General features: G+C 42.7%; 2 protein-coding genes across 4 annotated transcripts in view; both read right to left on the minus strand.

The window, feature by feature from the left end:
• LOC133468740 (protein eva-1 homolog A) overlaps positions 1-6,708 on the minus strand; it is a 258,339-nt gene extending 251,631 nt beyond the window's left edge. The window contains exon 1 of the mRNA XM_061755029.1: positions 6,594-6,708. The gene's annotated coding sequence lies outside the window, so the exon portion shown is untranslated. The remainder of the gene's footprint in view (positions 1-6,593) is intronic.
• Positions 6,709-9,380: 2,672 nt separating this feature from the next.
• smek1 (SMEK homolog 1, suppressor of mek1 (Dictyostelium)) lies at positions 9,381-24,190 on the minus strand. Of its 3 annotated transcripts, XR_009785498.1 has the most exons (16): positions 23,107-24,190; positions 21,695-21,750; positions 21,513-21,611; positions 20,596-21,213; positions 19,789-19,866; positions 19,588-19,704; positions 19,243-19,359; positions 15,180-15,311; positions 14,419-14,521; positions 14,175-14,333; positions 13,919-14,088; positions 13,473-13,615; positions 12,635-12,825; positions 12,083-12,294; positions 11,244-11,360; positions 10,300-10,437 (listed from the first exon to the last, which is right to left on the minus strand). XR_009785498.1 is itself a non-coding variant. In XM_061754320.1 (15 exons), the coding sequence occupies exons 1-15, from the start codon at positions 23,246-23,248 to the stop codon at positions 10,312-10,314; spliced, it is 2,463 nt and encodes an 820-aa protein (XP_061610304.1). In that variant the 5' UTR covers positions 23,249-24,190; the 3' UTR covers positions 9,381-10,311. The 3 variants fall into 3 exon arrangements, 2 of the variants coding, with proteins under 2 accessions (XP_061610304.1, XP_061610305.1); XM_061754320.1 differs by lacking the exon at positions 11,244-11,360 and having other exon boundaries at positions 9,381-10,437; XM_061754321.1 differs by lacking the exon at positions 11,244-11,360 and having other exon boundaries at positions 9,381-10,437; positions 13,473-13,612; positions 23,107-24,189.
• Between the last annotated feature and the right edge of the window lie 281 nt (positions 24,191-24,471).

A 24,471-nucleotide genomic window follows, 5' to 3' on the forward strand; every position in this document is an offset into this window, starting at 1 on the left:
TTTTTTAGAGCGACTTTTTAACCTACCCTGCATGTTTTTGGGATGTGGGAGGAAACCGGGGTACCCAGAGAAAACCCACGCAGGCGAGGGAGAACATGCAAACTCAACACACAGGCGAGGCCGGGATTTGAACCCCGGTCATCAGAACTGTGAGACGGATGTGCTAACCAGTCGCCCACTGTGCCGCCTCAAGGTACCACTGTACTATAAAATGAGTATGAAACATTTATATAGTGAGTACGGTGAACACTAATTACAACTGTGTCAAAATTGTAAGAGCTTTGAAAGGTGGATTTAAGGATTAAATGTCCATTTTGAGAATAAGTTTGGCCGTCATTTTGGAAAATATAACTTAAGATGTTCAAAAGATTTGCATGAACAGCAAATTCCCATTTTCTTTACCACTGTCAATGTTACGGCATGACCATATGACTTTGAGGAGCAAGCAGTTTACACATATTCCGATCAAAATCAGCAGTGGCCAGATTTTAAGATGTCACCAAAACATTATCCATCCATCCATCCATTTTCTGAGCCGCTTCTCCTCACTAGGGTCGCAGGCGTGCTGGAGCCTATCCCAGCTGTCATCGGGCAGGAGGCGGGGTACACCCTGAACTGGTTGCCAGCCAATCGCAGGGCACATACAAACAAACAACCATTCGCACTCACAGTCACACCTACGGGCAATTTAGAGTCTCCAATTAATGCATGTTTTTGGGATGTGGGCGGAAACCGGAGTGCCCGGAGAAAACCCACGCAGGCACGGGGAGAACTGTGAGGCTGACGCTCTAACCAGTCGACCACCGTTCCGCCCCAAAACATTATGCCAAGACTTTATCCTGTACTGTGGGGAGTGTTAAGAGCGATTTTTTTCCCCACCCCAATCTACTCAGAAAACGCTCGCGGCCTACAATCATAGACACGTGGTGTGGCACCGGCTTTGGACCAAACGGACCTTGACCTCGCTGCCCTACGGCGCCCCCGTTGCCTGTTGACCACACACGCTAACAGGCGTGCCGCAATGAACCTGGCACGACGCGCGTCAACGCCGCATGATGCTGAGACACCATCAATAGTCTCAGACAGTCCAGCAGCAGGAGCCATCAGGCCTAGCTGCATGGACAAAAATGAAGAAAAGAAGGGAAAAAATGTTGATTATAGAGCGATATTCCCTCTGTCAAACAGACCTTTGATTGCTACTGTATTTTGGGAAACGTTGTGTTTAGTTAGTTTTATGTTACCAGCCATAATCTAAGTGGCAGTTTGATTTGTGTGGCTGAATAGTGTCTTTAAATGTACACAGTGGTATCCTGACAAAGTGACCGGAGGGCCAACGTGCGAGTGACTGGTCCCACATGTTCAACTCCCACTGAACCGAGCGTCTAATCCAAATGTTTATTGAATGGAAACCGACACCTTTAAGGGCTTCATTCATGCTAACACTCGGGGTGATGAGGCAGATTGGTGGCATCACTATTTTTCTCATACTTGCCCTGATGGAGATTTTTATAAGCTTTTTCACTGTTTTCCTTCACAGGAGACGTTATGTTTTTCTCTCCGAGGACCTCATTTCTCAACAGGACCTTCAGCAAAGGCGCCCAGACGGCGTTTGCGAGTTTAGTTCAAATCGTTGAGCTTCATGCACTTTTTATAGTCCCTGAAATGTACGTAAGAGAAGTATTTTTGTCAGTAAAACAAAATCATCATTACTGTCACTAAATAAGAGTGACACTTAAGACAAACGCTTCGGTCGACATCACCAAATCTTGAGAGATGTACTAATTTTTTATATCTAAACCGATTTTGAAAACGTGAGAGGCCCCACACATGACGAGGAAAAAAATAAAATGTGGGCTTACTGCTCTTGTGCGTAGTGTGTGTGTGGTGTACTTGAGATGACGAACAAAGCACACCACACATAACGATAGCTCCACTGACAATCGCAAATCTCTTCCAAAACAGATGTCTGTTGTAGTACAAAGACTGACCTTTGAGAGGCAGCATGGTGCCACAGGGTATCGAGACAGCCAGAAAATATAAAGAAGAAATAGAAGAAGACAGGCTAAGTGTTACTTTACATGGTAACGACATTCCATTGGTAAGATCCCAACCAATCTTCACTCTCTGCTCACCACCACCTGCACTTTTTTACAGCAGTTTTATTAACCTCTTTGTTCCCAAAGGCTGCACTACTTTTGGTCTCTTCGTTTCAATTTTCTGCCCCAGACAACTGGAACGCTGCAACAAAATAAAACTCACCTCATTCATCCCAATATCATTGTTTAAAAAGTTAGTGAGCTTAGTGTACGATTGGCTATGTATTGTATTTGTTTTAAATTCTACTATGTTTTATGCCTGCAACACGTTACAAAAAAGCTGGGACAGGGCCATGTTTACCACTGTGTTACCTCACATTTTCTTTTAACAACATTCAATAAACGTTTGGGAACTGAGGACACTAATTGTTCAAGTTTTGTAGGTAGAATTCTTTCCCATTCTTGCTTGATGTACAAGCTTCAGCTGTTCAACAGTCCGGGGTCTCCGTTGTCGTATTTTACACTTCATAATGCGCCACACATTTTCAATGGGAGACAGGTCTGGACTGCAGGCAGGCCAGTCTCATACCCGCACTCTTTTACTACGAAGCCACACTGTTGTAACACATTGTCTTGCTGAAATAAGCAGGTGCGTCCATGAAAAAGACATTGCTTGGATGGCAACATGCTTCTCCAAAACCTGTATGTACCTTTCAGCATTAATGGTGCGTTCACAGATGTGTAAGTTACCCATGCCATTGACACTAACACAGCCCCATACTATCACAGATGCTTTTGAACTTTGTGTCCATAACAGTCCGGATGCTTCTTTTCCTCTTTGGCCCGGAGGACACGACGTCCACAATTTCTCAAACCTATTTGAAATGTGGACTCGTCGGACCACAGAACACTTTCCACTTTGCATCAATCCATCCTAGATGAGCTCGGGCCCAGAGAAGCCAGCGGCGTTTCTGGGTGTTGTTGATAAATGGCTTTTGCGTTCCATAGTAGAGTTTCAAGTTGCACTTACGGATGTAGCACCGAATTGTATTACTGACATTGGTTTTCTGAAGTGTTCCTGAACCATGTGGTGATATCCTTTACACATTGATGTTTGTTTTCGGATACAGTGCCGCCTGAGGGATCGAAGGTCACGGGCACTCAATGTTGGTTTTCGGCCTTGCCGCTTACATGCAGTGATTTCTCCAGATTCTCTGAACCGTTTGATGATATTATGGACCGTAGATGATGGAAGGGATCCTTGCAATTGTACGTTGAGGAACATTGTCCTTAAACTGTTCGACTATTTTCTCACACACTTGTTCACAAAGAGGTAAACCTCGCCCCATCTTTGCTTGTGAATGACTGAGCAATTCAGGGAAGCTCCTTTTATACCCAATCATGGCACCCACCTGTTCCTAATTAGCCTGTTCACCTGTGGGATGTTCCAAACAGGTGTTTGGTGAGCATTCCTCAACTTTCTCAGTCTTTTTTGTCACCCGTCCCAGCTTTTTTGGAACGTGTTGCAGCCATAAAATTCTAAGTTAATGATTATTTGCTAAAAACAATAAAGTTGATCAGTTTGAACATTAAATATCTTTGTACTGTATTCAATTAAATATAGGTTGAACATGATTTGCAAATCACTGTATTCTGTTTTTATTTATGTTTAACACAACATCCCAACTTCATTGGAATTGGGGTTGTAAAATATTACTTGCCTGTCAAAATTATGAAGGTTTTATATAGAAAATATAAGGGTTTAAGACCAACTGGTGACCGTTTGACACTAGAACAGATTAATTCTATTTTTACAATTGTCAAAGGGAAAAACGTTAAAGTCTTAACACACTGCTGTAGATCGTAAAGTTTCCATTTCAAATGAAAATTCCAGGAAAACATGCCACAACTAGGAAGACATCACGCTATAAATTATATTTCTATAACTGCTGCTGCTATCTGCAGCTCCTGGTATGAATTTATGGCGGGCCCACATCAGTGTATTGTACTTCCGACCCATCACACAGGCACATGCGCACACACAAGCACACACGGTGTCGAAGATTTGGTCTTTATCACTGTGACATTTCCATTTAACATGCAGCCTATGGCGCTCTCTCATCCATGTTTCCTGTGCCCCACACAGAGGCACAAAACAGGCCACTTAACATTTAGTGATGGAAGATCAGGCCTAAATTCTTCCACTTCCCGACACAGGCCATGGGAAAAGTTTGATTTTGAATGACAAAGAGTTATAACGAGACGACAGGCCTACTGCATAACAAAGCGCTTTTGCCGTTTGTTGTTTGAACCATTCACCCTGCTCCCAAAATGGTGCGGTTCCAGCATCTTAAGTTGATTAAACACATTTTTAACAACTACAATCTTCCCATCACTCATTTTTATTGCTGTGAATGACATGTGAGAGACATCATACAACCACTCAAATACAACCAGTTGCGCCTCCATTTGTGTCTGGCAATAATGCAAATTTTGTGTTGATTCGTATTTCATGGGTAAGATGAGTTTGATATGATGTTTAAGTGTTGAGTATATATTTATATTATATTTTATATTCTTTGAACATTTCAGTCAGTCTTCCACGTACCACTAGATGAAGCCTGAGGACCACTTGTGGTACTAGTACCACACTTTGAGAATCACTGCATTAAACCATAACTATACCGCAAACACTTTAATATAATTTCAACCTCATCTTACAACTAGACTTTACGCCGATCTGATCGGTGTGATCGGTATCGGCCGATAATTAGCATATTATGCTGATCGGCTTTCATGTCATAATTCGCCGATCTGATCAATGATGTGATCGATCAGCTCCGCACAAGACAAACTCCGTGCGCGACAGTGGCACGGAGTTTGAGTATGAATCCAAAAGCTAGTTTATTTTTAGCCTTGTCACGTGTCTTGTGGCGCAGTACTGTAACTGTCTGACAGCCAATAAAGGTTTTTCAATCTTGTCGGTAAAATAACGTCACCCGTGTGGGACTATTTTGCGGTATCTCAGACAAACAACACGCAAGTTATTTGCAGTCGGTGCACAACTGAAGTACATCGTGGGGAACGTCCTCTAAATGCTTCTTCAACAACAAATTTGATCGGGCACCTGAAGAATGTACACAAGGAGGAGGAGCATGCAACGTTCAAGCAACGCAGCGTGGGGTGGGGAGGAAAAGCCAAACGGACGCAAACTCTGGACAACAGCCATCCATATAGCCGGGACAGTGAGAAAGTTAGAGTAAGCATGTCGTTAACAGGATTTGTTAAAGTAATTTAATTACAGTAAGTTAGCACCCATTATTTCTGTCATGTTGTAATGCTGATTTGACCTAAATTTATGTCAGTGGCCAATCCCTGAATGCCCCCTAGAGGTCATTGTTTTAACTTTTGTCTAAAATGCTAGAGAATATATTTGAAGATACAGTACTCAGTATACAGTACACAAGTATATACAATAAATGAACAAGTCATGTAAATAGACACATTGCTCCATCTTTTGATCGGATCGGTGATCGGTTACCGGTTTGTTTGTTTTTTAAACTTGCTGATCTGCCCCAAAAATCCTGATCAAGTAAAGCCTACTTACTACATTACACTTTGAAAAATGGCAGCAAAGACTCTCTATAACAGCCACCAAAAACCCATGCTAAACTTATCTCCTCCTCGACAAACAATGATGTCAGTCTATGGGTCTTGACCCCACTTCAACATACAGGTACTTCCTTGACACCAATTACTACTGTCCTATTAGCTAGGGCTTTGGCAGCATTTTGTGGCATCTGAGAGCGCTACTAAAGAGCACAATAATCGCACAAGAAGCCTTTGAAAATGGTGAACCGTGACTGTGCAGGGAGTACTCTAAATAAATTAAATAAATTACTCTAACTAAAATTAATAATAGAAATTCCTCACATTTTCAGGCGGGAATTGTATTCTTTTTTTGCTACTCGAGTCATGTCTTGGTCCATAACCCGCGCCGCCCCCGAATAGCTAAGTGTTAACTATATTACAATGTCTTGCAATGTAAACACAAAAAGCATGTAACATACCTTCCTGAATCGGACTGTATAGATTTGAGAACACGGGTCTCAAGGGATCTTAGTATAATACTCAATGTCTCTTGTTAGTTTGGTTACTTTGAGGCCAAGCACAATCCTTCAGCTCAGGTCAAACGTTCAAAGAATGCATTACTCCCGTTAAATAAAGCAGTATACAGTAAAGAAACTTTGTCCAGCCTGTGCAGAGTTGAAATGTGCACTGAGAAATATAGGGAAAAAAGAAATAGTTTTTCACCTTGGCGGGGGGGTTTACACCCGTGATAAATAATCGTAATCGTAGATGGAAGCGAAGACAGATGCCCGGAATATGCCCATATGTGTGGTCGTTTAACCAAGAAAGGCAGCTTTAAAACATTTTTGTTCAGAGAGAGAATTTCATTTGCTGCCCTTTTGACTGGAACCTTTCAAGGTAGTAGGCCACCATAACAGGGCAGCTAGTGAACAGTTGCGTGGGCTTCTGTGCGTGACTGTCTCTCACCTTGTGTGTAATGCACGCCAGATGTGACTGATGATGACTTTCCACGAACGTCTTTGCTAACCCCCCGGAGGGCTACGTTGCCCCGGGGTCCCCCGTCGGTCGAGGAGGCCCCCACTCTCACCTGGTGGGGCGACCAGCTCGGGGCCTGGAACCGAGAACGCGGTGATTAATCACAGCGACGCGGCGGGCGTGCGGTGCTGTACGCCCCCACGGAGGCCGGGGAAACTTGGGCGGACACAGAGAAGACTTTGTGCCGGAGAAACACAGGTTATTGTCCGCCACGACGCCCGCTGGGGGTCCGTGAAGGTAGACTTTGTGCCGGTGTTGACATAACCTAGGCCGGGCTTCCGAAGTTCCGACTGCCCGCATGGACGCCATGTTTCCGATTTCATATCCTGGTTTGCTAGCAGGATAACAATACAACTGTATATTTTATTTCGTACGTACAGTATTTATTGTGTATATTTGACACAGTATGTCGATGACTAACATTTATAATTGTGTTCGCAAACGCACGTGGCTGTTTTCTAGCTAACTGTACCACTCAATACTGTTGGGAACTTCAAACACCCCTCTCGATAGCCTTGCAAATGGTCTCACCCAATCGATAGCTACAGCTGATTGATTGATTATAGGACGTACAGTAACCTCGTGGTTAGCACGTCTGCCTCACAGTTCTGAGGTCTGGGTTTGAATCCGCCATGCGTGGAGTTTGTATTGTTTCACAAAAAAAAAAAAAAAAAAGCCTGCATGTTAGGATCATTGATTCAGAGGTGTCCAAACTACAGCCCGGGGTAATAAACTGAAAAATATCACCACCCCCAAGTACCTGTACAAAGATTAGATAGATAGTTTAGATAGGATACTGGACTTTTTTTTTTTTTTTTTTTTTTTTTTTTAAACATGCAAGCAATCTAATCCAGGGACAGTTGTTACCGTGACAGGGCTGATGCCATGGAGCTGAGTCGATCAAAAAAGAAGTGTCAAAGACTCTTTTCACAGGCCCAGCAGGAAGCGGAGCAACAGTGATGTCTCTGATGGTGACCCCGCAGCCTGGCAGACATACAGGCGGGCCGGGCCGGTACGGGTAGCGGCATCTTGGCAGCGGGGAGAGATGGCGGGGTTTCGCTGGAGCGGAGACGAGTAGGAAGATCACACAAACACACACAGGCGCAGTGGTAGGGAGGGCTTCTTTTGTCTAATGATTGCTTTCATGTGAAAGGCATATGTGTGACATCTGAGCAGTGTGATCCTCCTCTGTTGACTTTTAATTAATAAGAATTGGTTGAATGCCATAATGCACTTAAGCATACATAATTTTTGCCTATTGTGGGAAAACCGTGTTGTACATGAACTGTTGGAATGTGGCATATGGTCTCTTCTAGAGCCGGCATTTATCTGCCTTTTACACAGAACCCAGCAAAGGTGGGACATTGTCGCAACTGTGAGCGCTTTCACACAGTGAAACTTCCTTTAAAAGCCATCGTTTTCCCTAGTTGCTGTGCTGTATAAACAACACTGAGACAGAATTAGCAGACAGCAAAGTCAGAGCTGTAACTGTGTGTAAGGGCTTTCACACTTTGCTCTCTCACTTCTCTGACCCTGTTGTGTTGAAAGCAACTGTCCTTGATGACGATCTGATTGTGGGATGCCATGTTGCTGTGAGAACGTGCACACAGTAATGCAGTAATATCCCGCTTCGCTGGGTTGTGTTTCAACGGTAACCTAGTGGTGAGCACTTATTACAACTCTGAAGTTCAGGATTTGAATTTGGAGTTTGCATGTTGTCCCCATGCCTGCGTGGCTTTTCTACAGGTACTCTCTCTTGTTACTACAGTCTCAAAACCTGCATGATAGGGTATTTGAAAACTCAAAATTGTCGATAGATGTGATTGTGAGCGTGACTTTGTTGGCCTTTATGTGCCCTGCAGTTGGCTGGTGAGTAGTCCAGGGTTGTAAAAATTGCCTCGTTGGCTTTTTCCTGCCATCTGTGTAGTATGAACAGAAAGTGTTATAGAAGAAAGTCAGAGAAATGACTTTCACAACAGGCCTTTAGATGAGGATTCCCTTTCTGTAGGAGGGCTAGAAATGAAAACTTATTTGTACACTACTGTCGTTGTGCTGTATGCACTATGGAAGCTGCTGTACAGATTTGAATACACACAATGAGAGATTCTAGTGGAGCTGAGCTATATAAGCTGCAACTGAAATGGCCTGTGAAAGGATGACTGATATTGGTAGCTTCTCTTGCAGGACAAGTTTGCCATCTGGTGGACAAAGAGTCAACCCCAGCTGTGTGAGGGGAAGCTGGGGAATTTTGATCTAAAAAAACGGATCATAATCCCCATGAAAGCATTAGAAAATAGTTACGCGTTATACTAGAATGATTGTATTAATACACTTGGAGAGGAATTCCCAAACTTATGGTCAATTTTCATGACACTGATAAATTAAAAAGTGAGTTATTTCATTGATCATCAAGCGGGCACACTTTCTTCAAAAAGGGCTTTTTAATCAATGTCTGCTGTGTCATTTATTATTGTTAGTTTATGCTGTTATGGCCATTCACAACCTATTTCAATACGTTTGGATCCCGTGGAGGAACAAGAATAACTGTGAATCTACACTTATCTAAAGACAATGCCACAAGGAGAGACTTGAGGACAAACGGTAGTAGGACACCTTACAGCAAAGTTTGTTTTAATGGTCCCAAGTGTTCTGAACAACTAAGTGTACACTCATGTAAAAGGAAACAAAATGAGAAGATATGACAAAATACATCACATCTAGAATTCCACTCAATCTTTAATCAAGACGGGATTACAAATTTCTCCAAAAAATCTGCAGTTTCAAAGGGCAAAAATGGTAAAACTACGGTAGCTCACCTACTGAGGTCTTTAAAAACCTGTTCAAGTGTGACTGAAAACATCCTGAACATTTAAAGGCAGGTCTCTTTTTGTTGTCATTTACAAAACAAAAAGGAAAAAAAACCACAGGAGAATGGTTTGCGAGACAAATGGAGAATGAAAATGAAATGACTAAAGAAAATGCTGGCTTTTTTTTCTCTCCTCTTTAGAGAAATGTCTGCTGGAGAAATGACAACACTCATGACATCATCAAACTACAAGAAAGAGCTCATTGTCTTGTCCTATATGCTAACTTAAAAAAAGGACAATGTAACAGACAAGGAGGAGAGGAAGAAAAGAAAAAAGTGGACTCTGGAGAGGGGATGAGTGTGTGGGTCTGAATTGGCTGAACCATTTGGCCAAATGATGTCCTTCCCTGAGTGGGGGGCAGTGGGTGGGGGGGCAATGGGTTTATGATCCAAGTGCGCAAGCTCTTGGGGGGACATCAGTCTGCATATACATGTTTTTTTTTGTAGTCATTTCCTCCATCAGCTTCATTATCACGGTGAGAGCTTTCTCACCGTAGCAGCCGTTCCCTCCGCCTTGACTTGACGCCCGCCCGTCTGTCTGTCTGTCCTCTCAGACACGTCTCCCTCCTGCTCTCCTGATTGGCACTTGTTTGAATCAGGCTGGTCTAAGGGGGAGGGAGGAGGAAGAATCCATTCACGTCCGTCTCCTCTCGTCACCCACCAGCAGAGTGTGGCTTTCATTCATTCCATTTGTTTAAGGTTGATCATTCCCATGTGAAGAAGAAATTCCCGTGTTCAGAAAATGTCCGAATGGAGCACAAACGGAGACACTGGCGCACGTCTTTAGGAGTTCAGTTTGGACTTTTTTGAAGGTGGCAGAGGGTCATCTTTACTCTCTCCTTCCTCCTCCTCGTCATCTTCCTCGTCTTCGTCATCATCGGGATAGTCCACCAGTCCCACTAATCCTCCCTGCAGAAGACAAGAGACAAGAAATGCGTGGTATCAAATAGGGCTTGGCATTTAACTGATTTAATCGATTAATCGGAGTTTAGGAATCAGGGTGGTTTTAAGCAGCTTCTTTTAAAAGCTGTGTGACATGGACAAAATGAAATGAAAGGCAATTTTTGCTCATCTTTTCTCAATTCATTCATAAAACATTTAAGATATATATATATATATATATATATATATATATAAATTAACATCCAGTGGCCAACTATATACCATTCAAAATATCTGGTAGTATAACCTGTTTTCAAGGAATGCAATAAAGTGCAAACAATTAAAATACAATAACTTAAGTGCTTCAAGTAACCTTTAAGTATGACTACAAGAAAATCAGTGAAAGTGCCAATCTGTTTCAGAGGTTGAGTTTTAGGTACAGGTTTGTCAGCTTGTTCTGAAGACCCTCATTTACTGGACTGTGATGTCTCAGTCTGAACGCTAGGGGCACCATGATAAAGGAGTTCATAGAGAAGAGACAAAGAAGAAAGTAGAGTCGTGGATATTAGTAGATAGATAGTGTATATGAATTTTATGTTAGCGCTGTGTGCTGAGCTGTGAATTAAAACAAAATAAAAATAAAACTACAAGACTGTTTCTTAAGTATATTACACCGACCCAGAATGTTCGGAAAAAGTGGGCGAGCCAGCAGCACCTGACCCGACCGCAACTCTTAGCCGTGGATCACTCGGCTCGCGCTTTAAAGAATGCTGCTAGCTCCAAGAACTAATGTAAATTGCAGGACACATTGACCATGGACACTTCGATCGCACCTTTCAGCCTCGGCTCCGCTCGCTCCCAGGCGCGGCTGCCATTGGACCAGCGTGTCTCTATGCAGTCTGCGGCGGCCAGGCAGTGTTGGCCCCTCCCAGCTCGGCATAAGCATATTACTAAGCGGAGGAAAAGAAACTACAGGATTCCCACAGTAGCGGTCAGGGAAATATAAAATAACGACAAACGATAGAGGATTATATTGTGTGGTAGACATTACTGCACAGCTCTAGCGTCTGTATTTCAAAGCTATCTCACTGACGTGCACTAAGAACATAGTAGCAAACAGATAGGAGGTAGTTTACAAGAGCACAGTCAGCATTGCCAAGTTAGCACCTTGCAACTATTTTTTTTTTTTCCTAAGAAGCAACTGGCAACGTTGTTTTGCTTATGCCTAGAAAGAATCCCGGTGGAAGGCAATCACAAAGCTATTCGCACTAAACTTTGCCAAAGACTTGGTGTCCATTTATACGTTGCAAAAGCAGTGATTTCTCGACATGGAAACTTTTTACCCGAGGTATGTCTGTCAAAGCCACAAATATTTTGCCGATGCCACCTTGCCTCATCTGTTCAAGTCTATATGAGAAAAGAGCGTGTGAAAGGTGGAGGGGGCGCAGCGTTACACTTCGACGACAAATATTTTCATGTCATTAAGAAAATATTTTTATTATTTCTGTGGAAGTTGTTGCTAGGAGAAAAAAAAGGAAAAACTTGTTTTGAATATTGTCATTTGCATGTTCTATAAGCGAAGGGTCAATCAGAAAGCTTGATTTTTGTGGAAAAAAAATAATTTTATTTTAAGGCCATATTGCACAAATTTACTATCAAACTTTTAACATACCTTTGTGGTCACCGCTGGGGTGGCACCTGAGCTCTTCGTCCCTGAGCTCGGAGATTCTGGTGAGCCAGGAGAACCTGGGTTCAGCGAGGCAGCTGACGGAGGGCTCGACAGGCTGGTTTTGGTGGACCCAGAAAAGGAAAGTTTGAAGGTTGGGTTCTGCCGGCCCGACAAGCTTGACTTCCCCAGAACTTCCTTGTCATCAGAGTCTTTCACTGCAGGCAGAGGTGGACCAGAGGTGCTACTAAGCAACACTTCATAAGATGTAGCTCACCATTTAAGAAATGTTACCTAAACTCATGTCAACTTTTAAACTAACAGGTTGACGGTTAGGGATAGGGCAGTCAAATGTAAAACTGTGGCATGCAAATATTTGAGATTTCAATTTACAGTGTTTGGAAAGTTTTGTTGACTCATGATACATTGAGAATCAAATCTTGAGGTAGCACGAGGTCCCCAAATCAACAATTTGGTGTCAAATTAACTTTGGCTCATACAGTTTTGGTGAATCTAAAACATCTTGTGTAAGGTTTAAAAAAACAAAAAACAACTTGCATTTCTTCCTCTCCATGAACTTGCTTATGGGTTCCATGAGGTCCTCCTCGCTCTTCATCTTGTCCGAGGGACGTACTACAGCCTCACCATCCTCAAGGTCCTCCTCATCCGTGTTGAACCACATCTCCTCCTCATCTTCCAGTGTCCGCGCGTCGCGGCGGAAGCGGTGGTTCCTCAAGATGGAACGCATGCTAATCAACAATACCAAATGAGACAGAAATTACATGATTTTTACAACACAAAAGGACCTTTTTAACAGCACCATGGAAGTATTTGCACATTGAAACTACAGTGACTGATTTTTTTTAACCTATCCCGTTATTCACTGGAAAGCTAACCTATTCACCGTTTTTGTGCTCAGGCCAAAGCAATAGTGGAGTAATGCTGAGGTTACCCTCAATAAATGAACAGGGAGGAAGAATAAGCCCTGGCCAACTAAACAGTGTGTGCAGGAAGTCCTTGATTTACGAACGAGTTCCGTTCCTACGCTGGCGACGTAACCCGAATTTCCGCGCAAGTCGGTTTTCACTGTTAAAGTCGAAATTTATGTCGAACCACTTCTATTACTTCTCTTTTACTATTATAACAAATGGGAACGTTAAACTGTTAACTCAAATAATTGCCTGTACAGTTAAAGGTTACATTTGTTTCACATTTACTTTATTTCCCAAGGATACACAACTTGGAAGTCCACTAGCATCATGCAACATCGCTGACGTCCTTCGCTGAGGCTAGATGGCCTCATCTCTCACTTTACCAATTACATCTAATACTACAACATGTACTAAAACACCTGAGAGTTGTAACATTTTGACAAAATGTGAAGGTGGCACTCTACCTGTCTAGTTTGGGGTTGTCCTGCCTCTCACGCTGCTGTTCATAGCGCAGCTTGAGGCCCTTGAAGGTCTGAACATAGTCCACATCCTCGAGAGCCTTCCAGTAATTCTCAATGATGTGAGCGGTGAGAGACTTCACATCCTCCTGGGAGCAATGGAAAAGAGGGAAGGGAGGGTAGATGTGGGGTGTGAAGAACATGGGGGGAAGAACATGGGGAGTATGGAGTGCAGGGTAATGAAGAGGAGGGGGAGGAGCGCAGTATGGAAAAAATAGAAGCACCAGCACAGGGAAGGAAGGGGAATATACACCATACGAATTAATATGCATCCATTAAATTGTTTGTGTCCCCTAACCCCCAATTCTTAATTATTTGACATTCCTTATTACAAATCGCCTGGATGTGTATGTTTCCATGTTCCATGCATGATTATGAAATAAACTACTCACCACACGGACATATTCAAACATCTCAATGATGGCCGAGTTCATGAGATTGTAACGCGAGCCGTTTTTGAGAAAGGCCTTCACGACTGGCTCAAAGAGAAAATTTCTCATAATGTAGCGGTTGTAGAATTCATCCTTCAAACCGATGATTCGCCGCATGAAGCGCAGGGCACCTGGTGTAACACAGGGCAACATTTAGAGAACGACAGATGAAGATGCTAAACAGTCAGACTTAATGTGAGCTCAAATCCTAACTTACATAATGCCAAGAAAGCGTGCTGAGAGGATGTGAGTACCAGGACCCTCCTGAGAATGTCCTTGTTGATGATGTAGTTCTTGATGTGGTAGGTGTGGTGCTCCACACAGAATGTCAGCAGTTCGAGAATGAGCGCTAACAACTGGGATGTTTGGAAATCATCTAAGAGAAGGGATAATATTTGCTCATTGGTCTGTTTATGACATAAGTAGGCTTACTCAGGCCACTCGTGCAGACATTCAAGTACCTTTGCTCGGCTTTTCCTCGGTGGTGTTGGCCAGTAGTGGAGCTGACAGGACATGCATACAGTGCTTGTAGAAGAAGCTCAAGAACTCGGTCTTTTCAGTTTTCTGTACAAAAGGAATATGACACATCATATTATGACAATGATTTAATGTCTATATACGACTTTTGACCCCCTCCATGTCCATTTCAAGTGACACATATCCCATAGTGCTGTGTTTACAGTGACAGAATGCATGAAACAACACATGCAGATCCACATAACTGCACTAGTATGTAAAAACTATCTGACTTCAATGACAATATATATCAAAACTTTTTTAGAACATTTAGTAAACAGAAAATTTTGTTATTTGCTGTCATTCATTAAACAGACAAGTATCTTCAGTCATATGACATCCCTACAAGACCACTGCATGACAATGACTTAATATGTGATTCTCCTTATCGTTGTCCAATGACAATCCTACGGAACGCGGGAGACAGCATGAACATTTTTAATTATTATTTTTTGTCTATCCAAAATTGCATATCTCGTAAGCACAGCCAAGTCAGTCACATCTGTGCCTTCCGAAGCTCACACACGGGCCGGAAATAACTGCCAACCCTCGACCGCATTGGTCTTCGGTTAGATCATACTAGAGCTCATCGGAGACGGACATGTAAAATATTAATCTAATCTCTCCCAGGTTCCATACAATCCATTAAATCCATTAGATGTTGATTCAGAATTTTTATTAAAGCTTGTGTAACCTGCAAACTCACATTTGCGGTAGCCAGCATGTTTTCTGGATCCACCAGAGTTCGAAGCAGACCCATCAGCTGCACAGCCCCTCCTAACTCGGGGTCAGTATCACAGATCATGTGTTCTATGATGAGGTTGATCAGTAGGATGTCCTGGAATGGGCAAAAAAAATTTAATTAGTTAGAACATGTTTAGATACCAGTCGCTATTTTGTATTCAATATCAACGGGGTTATACTATATAGTGGAACCTCAATTTGACAACGGACATCGGATTTAATGGACAGAAAAAGGTTGGAACTCAAATCATCCCTTTGTAACGGACAAAGTTAGTTGGTTCCAGATTTGGGTGTTGTTGTTTACTGGCGCAATCACCAGACAGCGACTGGTACCCGTATTTCCGGGTTGTGCTGCTGTTGTCACAGATATGAAGACTACATCCGGCTCACCGACATGCCTATGTGGCGGCCAGGGGCGACATTCCCATCAAAGGTAATGCATGGACATTAGCTTCGCGTCGCCATAGGCACACAGCACAAAAGGGTGTGTCGTAGCTACCTATTCATATCTATGGTTGTTTACTTGAGTTTACGCACCATTTCTCATCTCTCAAACATTCTATACTGATTATGGTACAGTACAGTTATTTTATTGTGAAGCCCTTCTCTCATGGCATCCAATCGGAACTGCAGTGAAAAAAGGAAGTGCACTAACCTTAGTATTAGTCACAAATTGAAACTCGTTAAGAAATTGGAGTCGGGTGTTTTCGTCGCCAGACTATGTGAGGAATATGGCTTGAAGAAAAAAAAACTAACATACATAGGAGTAAGGAAGAAAACTTACTCAAAAATAAAGCGTTTGCAATGAAGTTTGATGTGGACCCTACCAAAGATAAGAAGGGCGTTGGGCATTAGCGTAAGCACATGAAAGTGTATCAAAGTAGGGACCTGGAGGAAGCTGTTTACAAGTGGTAATATGCAACGACACATTCACGGCAGTATTGGACCATCACAGCAAGGCTTAAAACGTAAGTTTGGATAAACTTTAAAACATTTCAAACATTCTCAAGCTTTTTTACATTTACAATAACTTTCTACTGTAATGTTTTTTTTTAGGCCACAAAAAGAAGTGCTTTAAATTAACAGAAATGCTTTAACAGACAAACCCTCCCCCCATTAGTCTGTTAATCGAGGTTCCACTGTACTATGTATTTTAAACAATTACACACGGGGATAGAGTTGTTAATACCCCTCTGTTAAGGAAAAAACCTCAATAGTGAGGGATGTAACTTGAAACTGACAAGTAGTATAAATTAAATAATAGAGAAAGTTATCCAATGAAAATCAGATATTGGTTTTATTTGTGGTTCAGCAGAATCATTTAAAAAAAAAAACTAATGAAACAGGCCTGGACAAAAATGATACTATCATTAACTTAATATTTTGTTCCACAACCTTTTGAAGCAATCATTGCAAACTATTTCTGAAACCTGTCAACAGGTATTCTGGCCCACTCCTCGATAGCAAACTGCTCCAGTTGTCTCAAGTGCCTTCTCCAAACGGCATGTTTAAGCTCTTTCCACTGATGTTCAGTGGAAATTTAGATCAGCCATTCTTTGAGGTTTTTAGCTGTATTTTTTTTTTTTTTGGGGGGGGGGGGGGGGGGGGGGGCATTTTCCTGTTGGAAGACCCATCACCTGCGACTGAGATCAAGCTTTCTGGCACTAGGCAAGCACATTTCTCTCCAGAATGCCTTGATAGTCTTGAGATTAACACCCTGCGCCAGATCTAGAAAAGCAGTCCCAGAACATAATTGAGTCTCCTCCATGTCTCACAGTAAGGAGAGTGGTCTTTTCTTGATATGCTTAATTTTTTCATCAAGAACAGAGTTGATGTGCCTTGCCAAAAAAAAAAAAACTCATCTGTCCAAAGGACATTCTCTCAGAAGCTGTGTGACTTTTCAATGTGTTGTAGAAAATTCCACCCTCGCTTTTGCTTTTGATTTGCTTTCAATCGGGGTGTTGTCCTTGGTTGTCTCCCATGAAGTCTACTTTGACTCAAACATTGACGCATGGTGCGATCTGACACTGATGTACCTTGACCTTGGAGTTCACCTTTAATTTCTTTGGAGGTTGTTCTGGGCTCTTTGGGTACCATTCGTTATGTTTCTTCAATTTGTCATCAATTTTCCTCTTGTGGCCACATCCCAGGAGGTTGGCTAGTCCTGTGGACCTTATACTTCTGCATTAATACGTGCAACTATAATCACAGGAAAATCAAGATGCTTGGAGATAGTCTTAAAGCCTTTGCCTTGAACATGCTTGTCTTTAATCTCCTGAGACAATCTTTTCCTTCGCTTTCTGTGGTCAATGTTCAGTGTGGTACACACCATGTCACCAAACAGGACAGTCACTATTTGTCACCTCAGACTGACTGGTTACAAGTTTAAAGACTCTTCCGATGCTATTTAGAGCAGTGGTCCCCAAACCCCTGGTCCGCGGACCGGTACCGGGCCGTGAGGCATTTTTTACCGGGCTGCAGAGAAAGAATGACCAATCTATAGAATTACTGTTGCATTGTGATTCGCATGTGTCAATGTGTTTTATTTTGAGAATTGACTGGATCTTCGTCGCCGCAACAGCTGTGCGTCTCAACTGACACATCAAGACTACACAGAACGCTTCAGTTTCTGGTCCCAGCCAGCTCGAACGCTTCTGTTTCCGGTCCGAGCGGGCTGGCTAATAGCGGCAGAGCTCAAAGAACGAAATCATTTCATAAACTAATTCAGTTAATTACTGCAAAGATTTGTAGTTTTGAACGAAACGTTCACGAATGAAACAACACTATATCAGAAGTCCTACTTAAAATACGGGTTAATCGCAACAGCTAACTCTCATGTACAAAGTCCGCTCTGGCACAGTCATAGGTTTCTGCTTGACACAGGCAGAACTACTTTTACAGAGTTAAAAGTCTACTCTCACTGAGGAGCTACGGAACTGCAGTCTGCTCCGGCTGCCTGCAACAACTCCGACCCCCACTCCTGCATGGCGCCCACAGTTGGACGTGCCACGAACGGCGAACAGCCTCACCCAGCATCTTCCCTTGTTGTGTCTCGCCAGTCTCGTCCACGCTGTTGGCTGTCTCGCATACTGTCTCTTAGTGTTGTGTTCGTGATAACTTTTTTTTGTTTAAGCAATAACTTTTTTTGATTAGTTAATCCCTTACAATGCCGCCTAAGTGCTGTGCCTCTGCGAAACCTTCCTCCGGGGCGCCCAAGAAGATGATGATGATGATGATGATGATGACCATCAGCGAAAAAGTGAAACTTTTAGATATGATCAAACAGGCAGACCCTATGCAGCTGTGGCACGCCATTATGGCGTGAATGAATCTACAGTGCGGTACATCAAGAAAGAAGAAGCAAACATCCACTAAACTGCTTCAATAAGGAAGCGAAACGTGTGGTAAATCCGCGTAATAAGAGATGGGGTTATGTCCTTGTACAGGGGAATTTTGAAGCAAAAGAAAAAACAAAGACAACAACTACCCATCACCATGTTTTTCTCCAAGGTAAAACCCCAGCTACACCATCAGCGCCTCCAACAGAAGAGTCTCCGAGTAAACCTAAAGCCTCTACGAGTCAAGTGAGAGCCTCTCCTCCGCCACCAACGCAAGCCTCTTCGCTTCTCTCAGAAGGCAATGTTGATGAATGTTAATTACTGTATAAGGTTTTATACTTAAAGATTAAAGTAAATATGTGTACTGTTGTAATCTTTGTCTGAAATATGTAAAGTATAAATATTGTTTACATATTTTAAACATTCTGGTACCCACAGACACGAAAATTCCTGGGGGGGCGGGGGACAAAACCTACTTCGTGGTTTTTCACCTTTCGCGGGGGGTTCTGTTCCCCATTAACAGCGAAAAACGAGGGATCACTGTATTTATATTTAATGCTATTACTTTTGTCAGTTTCAAAGGTATTTCAATAACCAATGTGGGTTTTTCTTTCATCAACAGAGGGGTGCGAACAATTTTGCCATGTGTCTAGGTCTGCAGATGGTACATGAGGTCAAAGTACTCACGTCATCATTTTGCTGAGACTCCTGCATGACAAATTCTCGTACCATGGAGGGGTTGTACTCCACCAGATAAGAGAAGATATCTGTTGCCGCCCCCCGCACCTGAACGTCATCCATTCCCTGTGTCACAAGCATAGGTTGCATCAGTGTGTGGATTTTAATGTTTCCACAAAGAAGGTAAACAGGAACAATTAGCTCAGCTTCCTTAAATTGCGACAAGTAAAAGACAGAAAACAAACAATTGCTGCAGCTTCTTCTGTTTGCTACGCAAAGTACATGACAAAATCCCAATAGTGAAGCAGGATCGCAGTACATACACTAAATCTGTGTTCATGTGTGTCTACTCACCAGTATGACCTCCAGTGCAGGAAGAATACCCATGTTTGACAGTGTCTTGAAGAAGGCATCTCTGTTTTGAGGTTGTAATGTTTGTGAGAATGCACAGAATTCCTTCAAGAAGTTAACCTGCAGGGGAAAGGCTCTCTTGAATAAGAAACATTTAGAAATTATTGGTTTGGGTTTTTTTCCCCAAATTAATCTCTGTAATACCAGTTCGTGTCTTTTGTCATCATCTGTAGCCTCATCCGTTAGCTGTGCAAAAAGATCTGTCAGGAACTTCTCATCGTCCTGTCATCGAAGAGGAGAAAAAAAAGTGGTGCACACCATGTATGAATTAATCATAAAAATATCTAAAACTATATAAGATTATCCTTGTGCTCATTTTCAAACAACTATTACAACCAAGTGAAAAAGCACACTATATAAATCCTGATTTAGCTTTAATTTGTAATGAGTAAAGAAAATATTTTATTCATTATTTTGAACTACTTCAGTTGACATTTTGCCTATATTCCAAGTACGTTTTACTCAGCATTAATATTATGAACAAAGTTCCACGATACTACTTATGTCAACTACTACTTGAAATGAATGTTTGTACTTAAATTTGCTTGATATGAATCTACTCTTGTCCTTAAGACTATTTCATGGTAAAATAAGGCGGTCAACTTGTACTGAACGTCACCTGAGGCAACAGCACGCACACACATTTCAGTTTTCTTCTATCTCAACATAAGGCAACAACTACAAATACACACTGTTCACACATAGGGTCATATGATCATAAACAAGTCAGACGGAAGAACAGGAATGTTCTAATGTAAAAGATTTGAATACTCAGACAAAGGATTTACAGTACAGTCCACTTTGCCGTTGAAGTACTTAATTTAGTATTTTAATTTTTTCAGGAAGCATCGCTGCTTGTATTCACAATCTGGGTTTACCCAACTATTAACATATTTTTCCTTAAAATTCAAAGGAAAAACTGATCTGATTGAATATGTGATCCAGGCTCACCTGAAGCATGCCCACAATCTCCACCTTGTTGAAAAAGATGAAGGAGTGCAGGGTGGACAGCATGTTCTCCTCAAAGACAGAAGGAGTGGGCAGTACCATGTCCTGAATGTACTGCACCTGATACGTCTGGTGTATTTTCTGAAGCAGTTCAGGGTCTGCAATGGGGATCACCTCCTTAAAGCGGGCCGTCTTTGTGAGGAACTCCCGGTGCCGCCGGGGCTGCTGGAGCGCCGGGTCAAACTCCAGACAACCGATGACGTCCATGATGCATTCTTCCGAGAACATGACCTCAAAGAGCGCGGTGCGGTTGAGTAGAAAAATGCCTTTGATGATTTCGTATAGGTGGTGCAGTCCCTCCTGGTTCTCCAGATCCTCGCACACACGGAACAGTTCGAGGAGCTTGCGAATGTAGCCCTCGTTCTCCACAGCCAGTGCCAGTTTCTCGCGCCGCAGAGGCGACGGTAGCGAGGAGGCCACCAGCTCCGCCAAGTCCTCGAGCCGATTCAGCTCGCACGGCGGCAGCTCCAAACCAGGCGATGACATGTCATCGAAGCGCTCTTCTTCCAGCTCGTCGACCACATCTTGGGTAATGTCCACCGAAGGGTCCTTTCCTTGCACCTTGAGAATGGAGAAAAATAATGAGTGCTGATTCAGGATGGGGATGGGTTTAAAAAATATATATATATATATATTGCATTACCATAGTTTAGTGATGGCGACTACGTTTATAATGTTGCTATCGTAAGGACAGAACCCCGCCGTAAACAGAGGACCTCCTTTCTAAATATCTCATAACTGGCAAAAGTATTGTATCGCAAGAATCTCTGTGACTCCCAATTCAATACGCAAACGCACAATGCCCTTGACAGCAAAACAAAACAGGTGTAGCTGACAAGCACGCGGAGAGGTCCAGTCACCTGGCAAATCTTCTCCCAGATCTCATCGCAACCGGCTTTCTCCTGGAAGCTGAGGGCCAAATCATAGTTTTCGGCCTCTGACCACACGATGAGCGTATCCTGTCAAAAGAGAGCAAAAAAACATGCATATTAACACATGCAAAACGGTCACACTGCACTCTAGCTGTATGAAAGGCACTGACCTGCTGTTTCTGGTACGCTGTGTTTGTGTTTATTTTGGACTCCAGTAGTAGAGAACCTTGCGGGTGACAAACAAGAAACAAATTAGAGTGGAAGGTATTGGCAGTGATGGGAAGTAGCGAAGTAAAAAATACTTAAGTAGGTTTTTGAGGTACCTGGACTTTAATTGAATATTTAGTTTTCTGATACATTTTCACTTTAATCCCCACATTTTAAAACAGACGTCTGTACTCCCGAGTCCTTACTTTGCCAAAATAGGCTTGTTACTTTTTTCAACCTTCCCTAATTACATGATGTAAACATTATGTCAATAGAAAGAGGTGAAGTCAATTCATCAAGGCAGAAAAAAACAGGGGCTCTAGTAATATTGAGGATTGTAACACCAGGCAGCGTCAACTGTGACAGCAACAGATTTGGAGAGGCAAGATATTCCTCATCCGCGGCCTTATTTAAAGAATCGTTTGATGTTGTCGGCTAGAAGAATGATTTAAGCCGAATATGTCTTGAGGGACACTGAAAACCCTCTTGCTTCTGGCATTCAAAAATTAATCTGAAGGAAAAAAAAGTTTTAAGTATTATTTTCAGCACCTGTTTTGATAGCATAATGTCAAAGCCAACGCTAGCTAGCTTGTAAACAATGTGCAACTTTTTTTCTGAGCAAAATGTAAGTCAATAAAAGAGGGAAACTATTTTATGTAGTTTTTCTTGTCCTTGTGCCAAGTTATCAAACTGGTATTGTATCTAATTGACAGTAAAATTTCCTTTTTACTTTTATACTTTAGTCTATTTTAGTCCTAAGTACAGGAGATGAATCAGTAGTTCTACTTTTCTAGGTCTTTTTTTTTTTTACTTATACCCAAGTATGGAGTGTGAGTGTTTTTGCCACCTCTAAGTATTGGTGTAGGGTCCAGTGGCTGTCTAGGTGTTCGTAGGCTGTTCCGTCCGTGCGAACTGAGGCCAGTGAGAGAAGCCTATTTTACTTTGACCCTGGTGTTGACTCAAACTGACCTCGTTGGCCTCTTTGTATGGTTTTCAACTAACAGTTGCCGAGTTTGTTGATACCAGTTGCTCCTGCTCTGACGTGCAGCACTACAAATTGACTCATAAAATTTTCCTCATTGGTGTTGTGATACGCTACACTGCTGCTGTTTTGTTGTGCTTGCATTATGTAAATTTGCTATTTATTGCTCTCCATTCTTGGTGGATGGTAGTCTATTGAAAGTCAGTGCTCTTTAATGTTGTTTTTATGTACACTTTGTTTACTTTTATGGATACTGTGTTCTTTTATTCTGAATTCTGCTCCGCCTTCTTGGCCTGCTCATCCTTGAAAAAGAGACCTCGGTCTGAATGGGTTTTTATTTTCTGTTGAAATGAAGGTTTTGATTTAATTGCTATGCAAGCCAAACGTACTCACCGTCACTCTCGGCTCGCACCAGTAGAGACGTGCCTTTCAGTCGGTCCACATAACCAGACGAGACGTGTCCGGTGCCGCGGTCGTCCCACTGTCTGTCCTCGTTGAGGGTATAGACTTTGACTCGTCGTCGAGTGTCCGTCATCCTGGCAGGTGGTCGTAAGCGGTCTCCCCCACCTCCAGCCAACCCCTGCTGGGCTGTTACAGGGTATCTGCGTCACCTTAGTAACGCCACAACTTCCAATTCAACTTTCGGTCCCCGTCCAACAATCGAACACGACAGTGGCGTTACGAGCTTGTCAGAAGAGCCAGCAATTCTTTCTCTGTAGCAGGTGCAACTCTGCCGAACCCCTTTTTCCACACAAATATATTTACACTATATTATTTCCCCCAAGAAATTAATATCACCGGATCACCACGCACTACATAAATGCCACCGTGAAGCGTACTAATACATGACAAATGTACAACACGGAGGGGATAGGAGTTTATACAACTGCTACACCGCGCAATGTTGACATTAATTTCGTGCCCATATGTGTGAGAATAAATCCAGAGGTCGACTAATTCTGCCCCAAACACTCTGCCGTTGTTAGTTAGTTGTGCTCCGACGGACACAACGTTAGCGAATAGCACAGCTAACGAGTTGACTTGCCTCCATGTACGCCAAATAACAGCGATTCGTACATTGACCGCGTTAAGGCGAAATGACCAGCGCTACACAGCGAAAGCATTATTTTCACATTTGCGGGCAGTACTGAACGTTTGTTTTAATCCGGAACAATGTTTCTAAATAGGACTCAATAATGCGCCAGCTGGCTAGCGCTAGCTGCTATTTCTTCCCAAAGTGTTCCGCCATGTTCTGGCTCGGGGCCGCGGAGAGAAAACTCTCTCCTTTCTGGTACTTATACATCCCCAAAATTATGCAAAGCAACAAGCCGTGAGCGTCAAATTACTTCGAGCGTTTTGCTTTACACCGTATTGCTATTTGTCATTCATTCCCTTATGTCTCGCTCGGATATTTGCTAACAGTCCCCCGTGAGTATTCAGCCATCTTGGGCCCCAACAGGCTGTACGGGGTTTCCAGCACAGCGACAACAGGGCTGCCCGCCACATTTAAAGAAACAGTACATGACGCCACTTGTGCTCGCTTTATTACGAGCGCGTAAGAAGAGGAAGAGCAAAGGTATTCACACACACACGAACACAATTTAGGATAGTTGTGTGGGGTAAAAAAAGACAGGTAAAAGTATAAGTACTGTAATATCTGTAACTCGGAGCGTGGGCCTGGTGATTGGCGGTTGTGACGTCAGCAGAACAATGAAAGAGCAAAGGAACATTTCAACTTGAACGCTGGCTCAGGGTTGT

This window comes from Phyllopteryx taeniolatus, chromosome 18, assembly GCF_024500385.1.
Source record: "Phyllopteryx taeniolatus isolate TA_2022b chromosome 18, UOR_Ptae_1.2, whole genome shotgun sequence".
Classification (NCBI taxonomy): Eukaryota; Metazoa; Chordata; class Actinopteri; order Syngnathiformes; family Syngnathidae; genus Phyllopteryx; species Phyllopteryx taeniolatus.

Bases quoted from the DNA above. Each gene is read 5' to 3' on its own strand.
- smek1 (XM_061754320.1), bottom strand. From the start codon at position 23,248: ATGACGGACACTCGACGACGAGTCAAAGTCTATACCCTCAACGAGGAC. The intron at 19,705-19,788 runs GTATTACAGAGA...TTTCCCCTGCAG, and splicing joins ATGACAAAAGACACGAACTG to GTTAACTTCTTGAAGGAATT. The intron at 12,826-13,472 runs GTAGAGTGCCAC...ATTGTTGATTAG, and splicing joins GACAACCCCAAACTAGACAG to CATGCGTTCCATCTTGAGGA.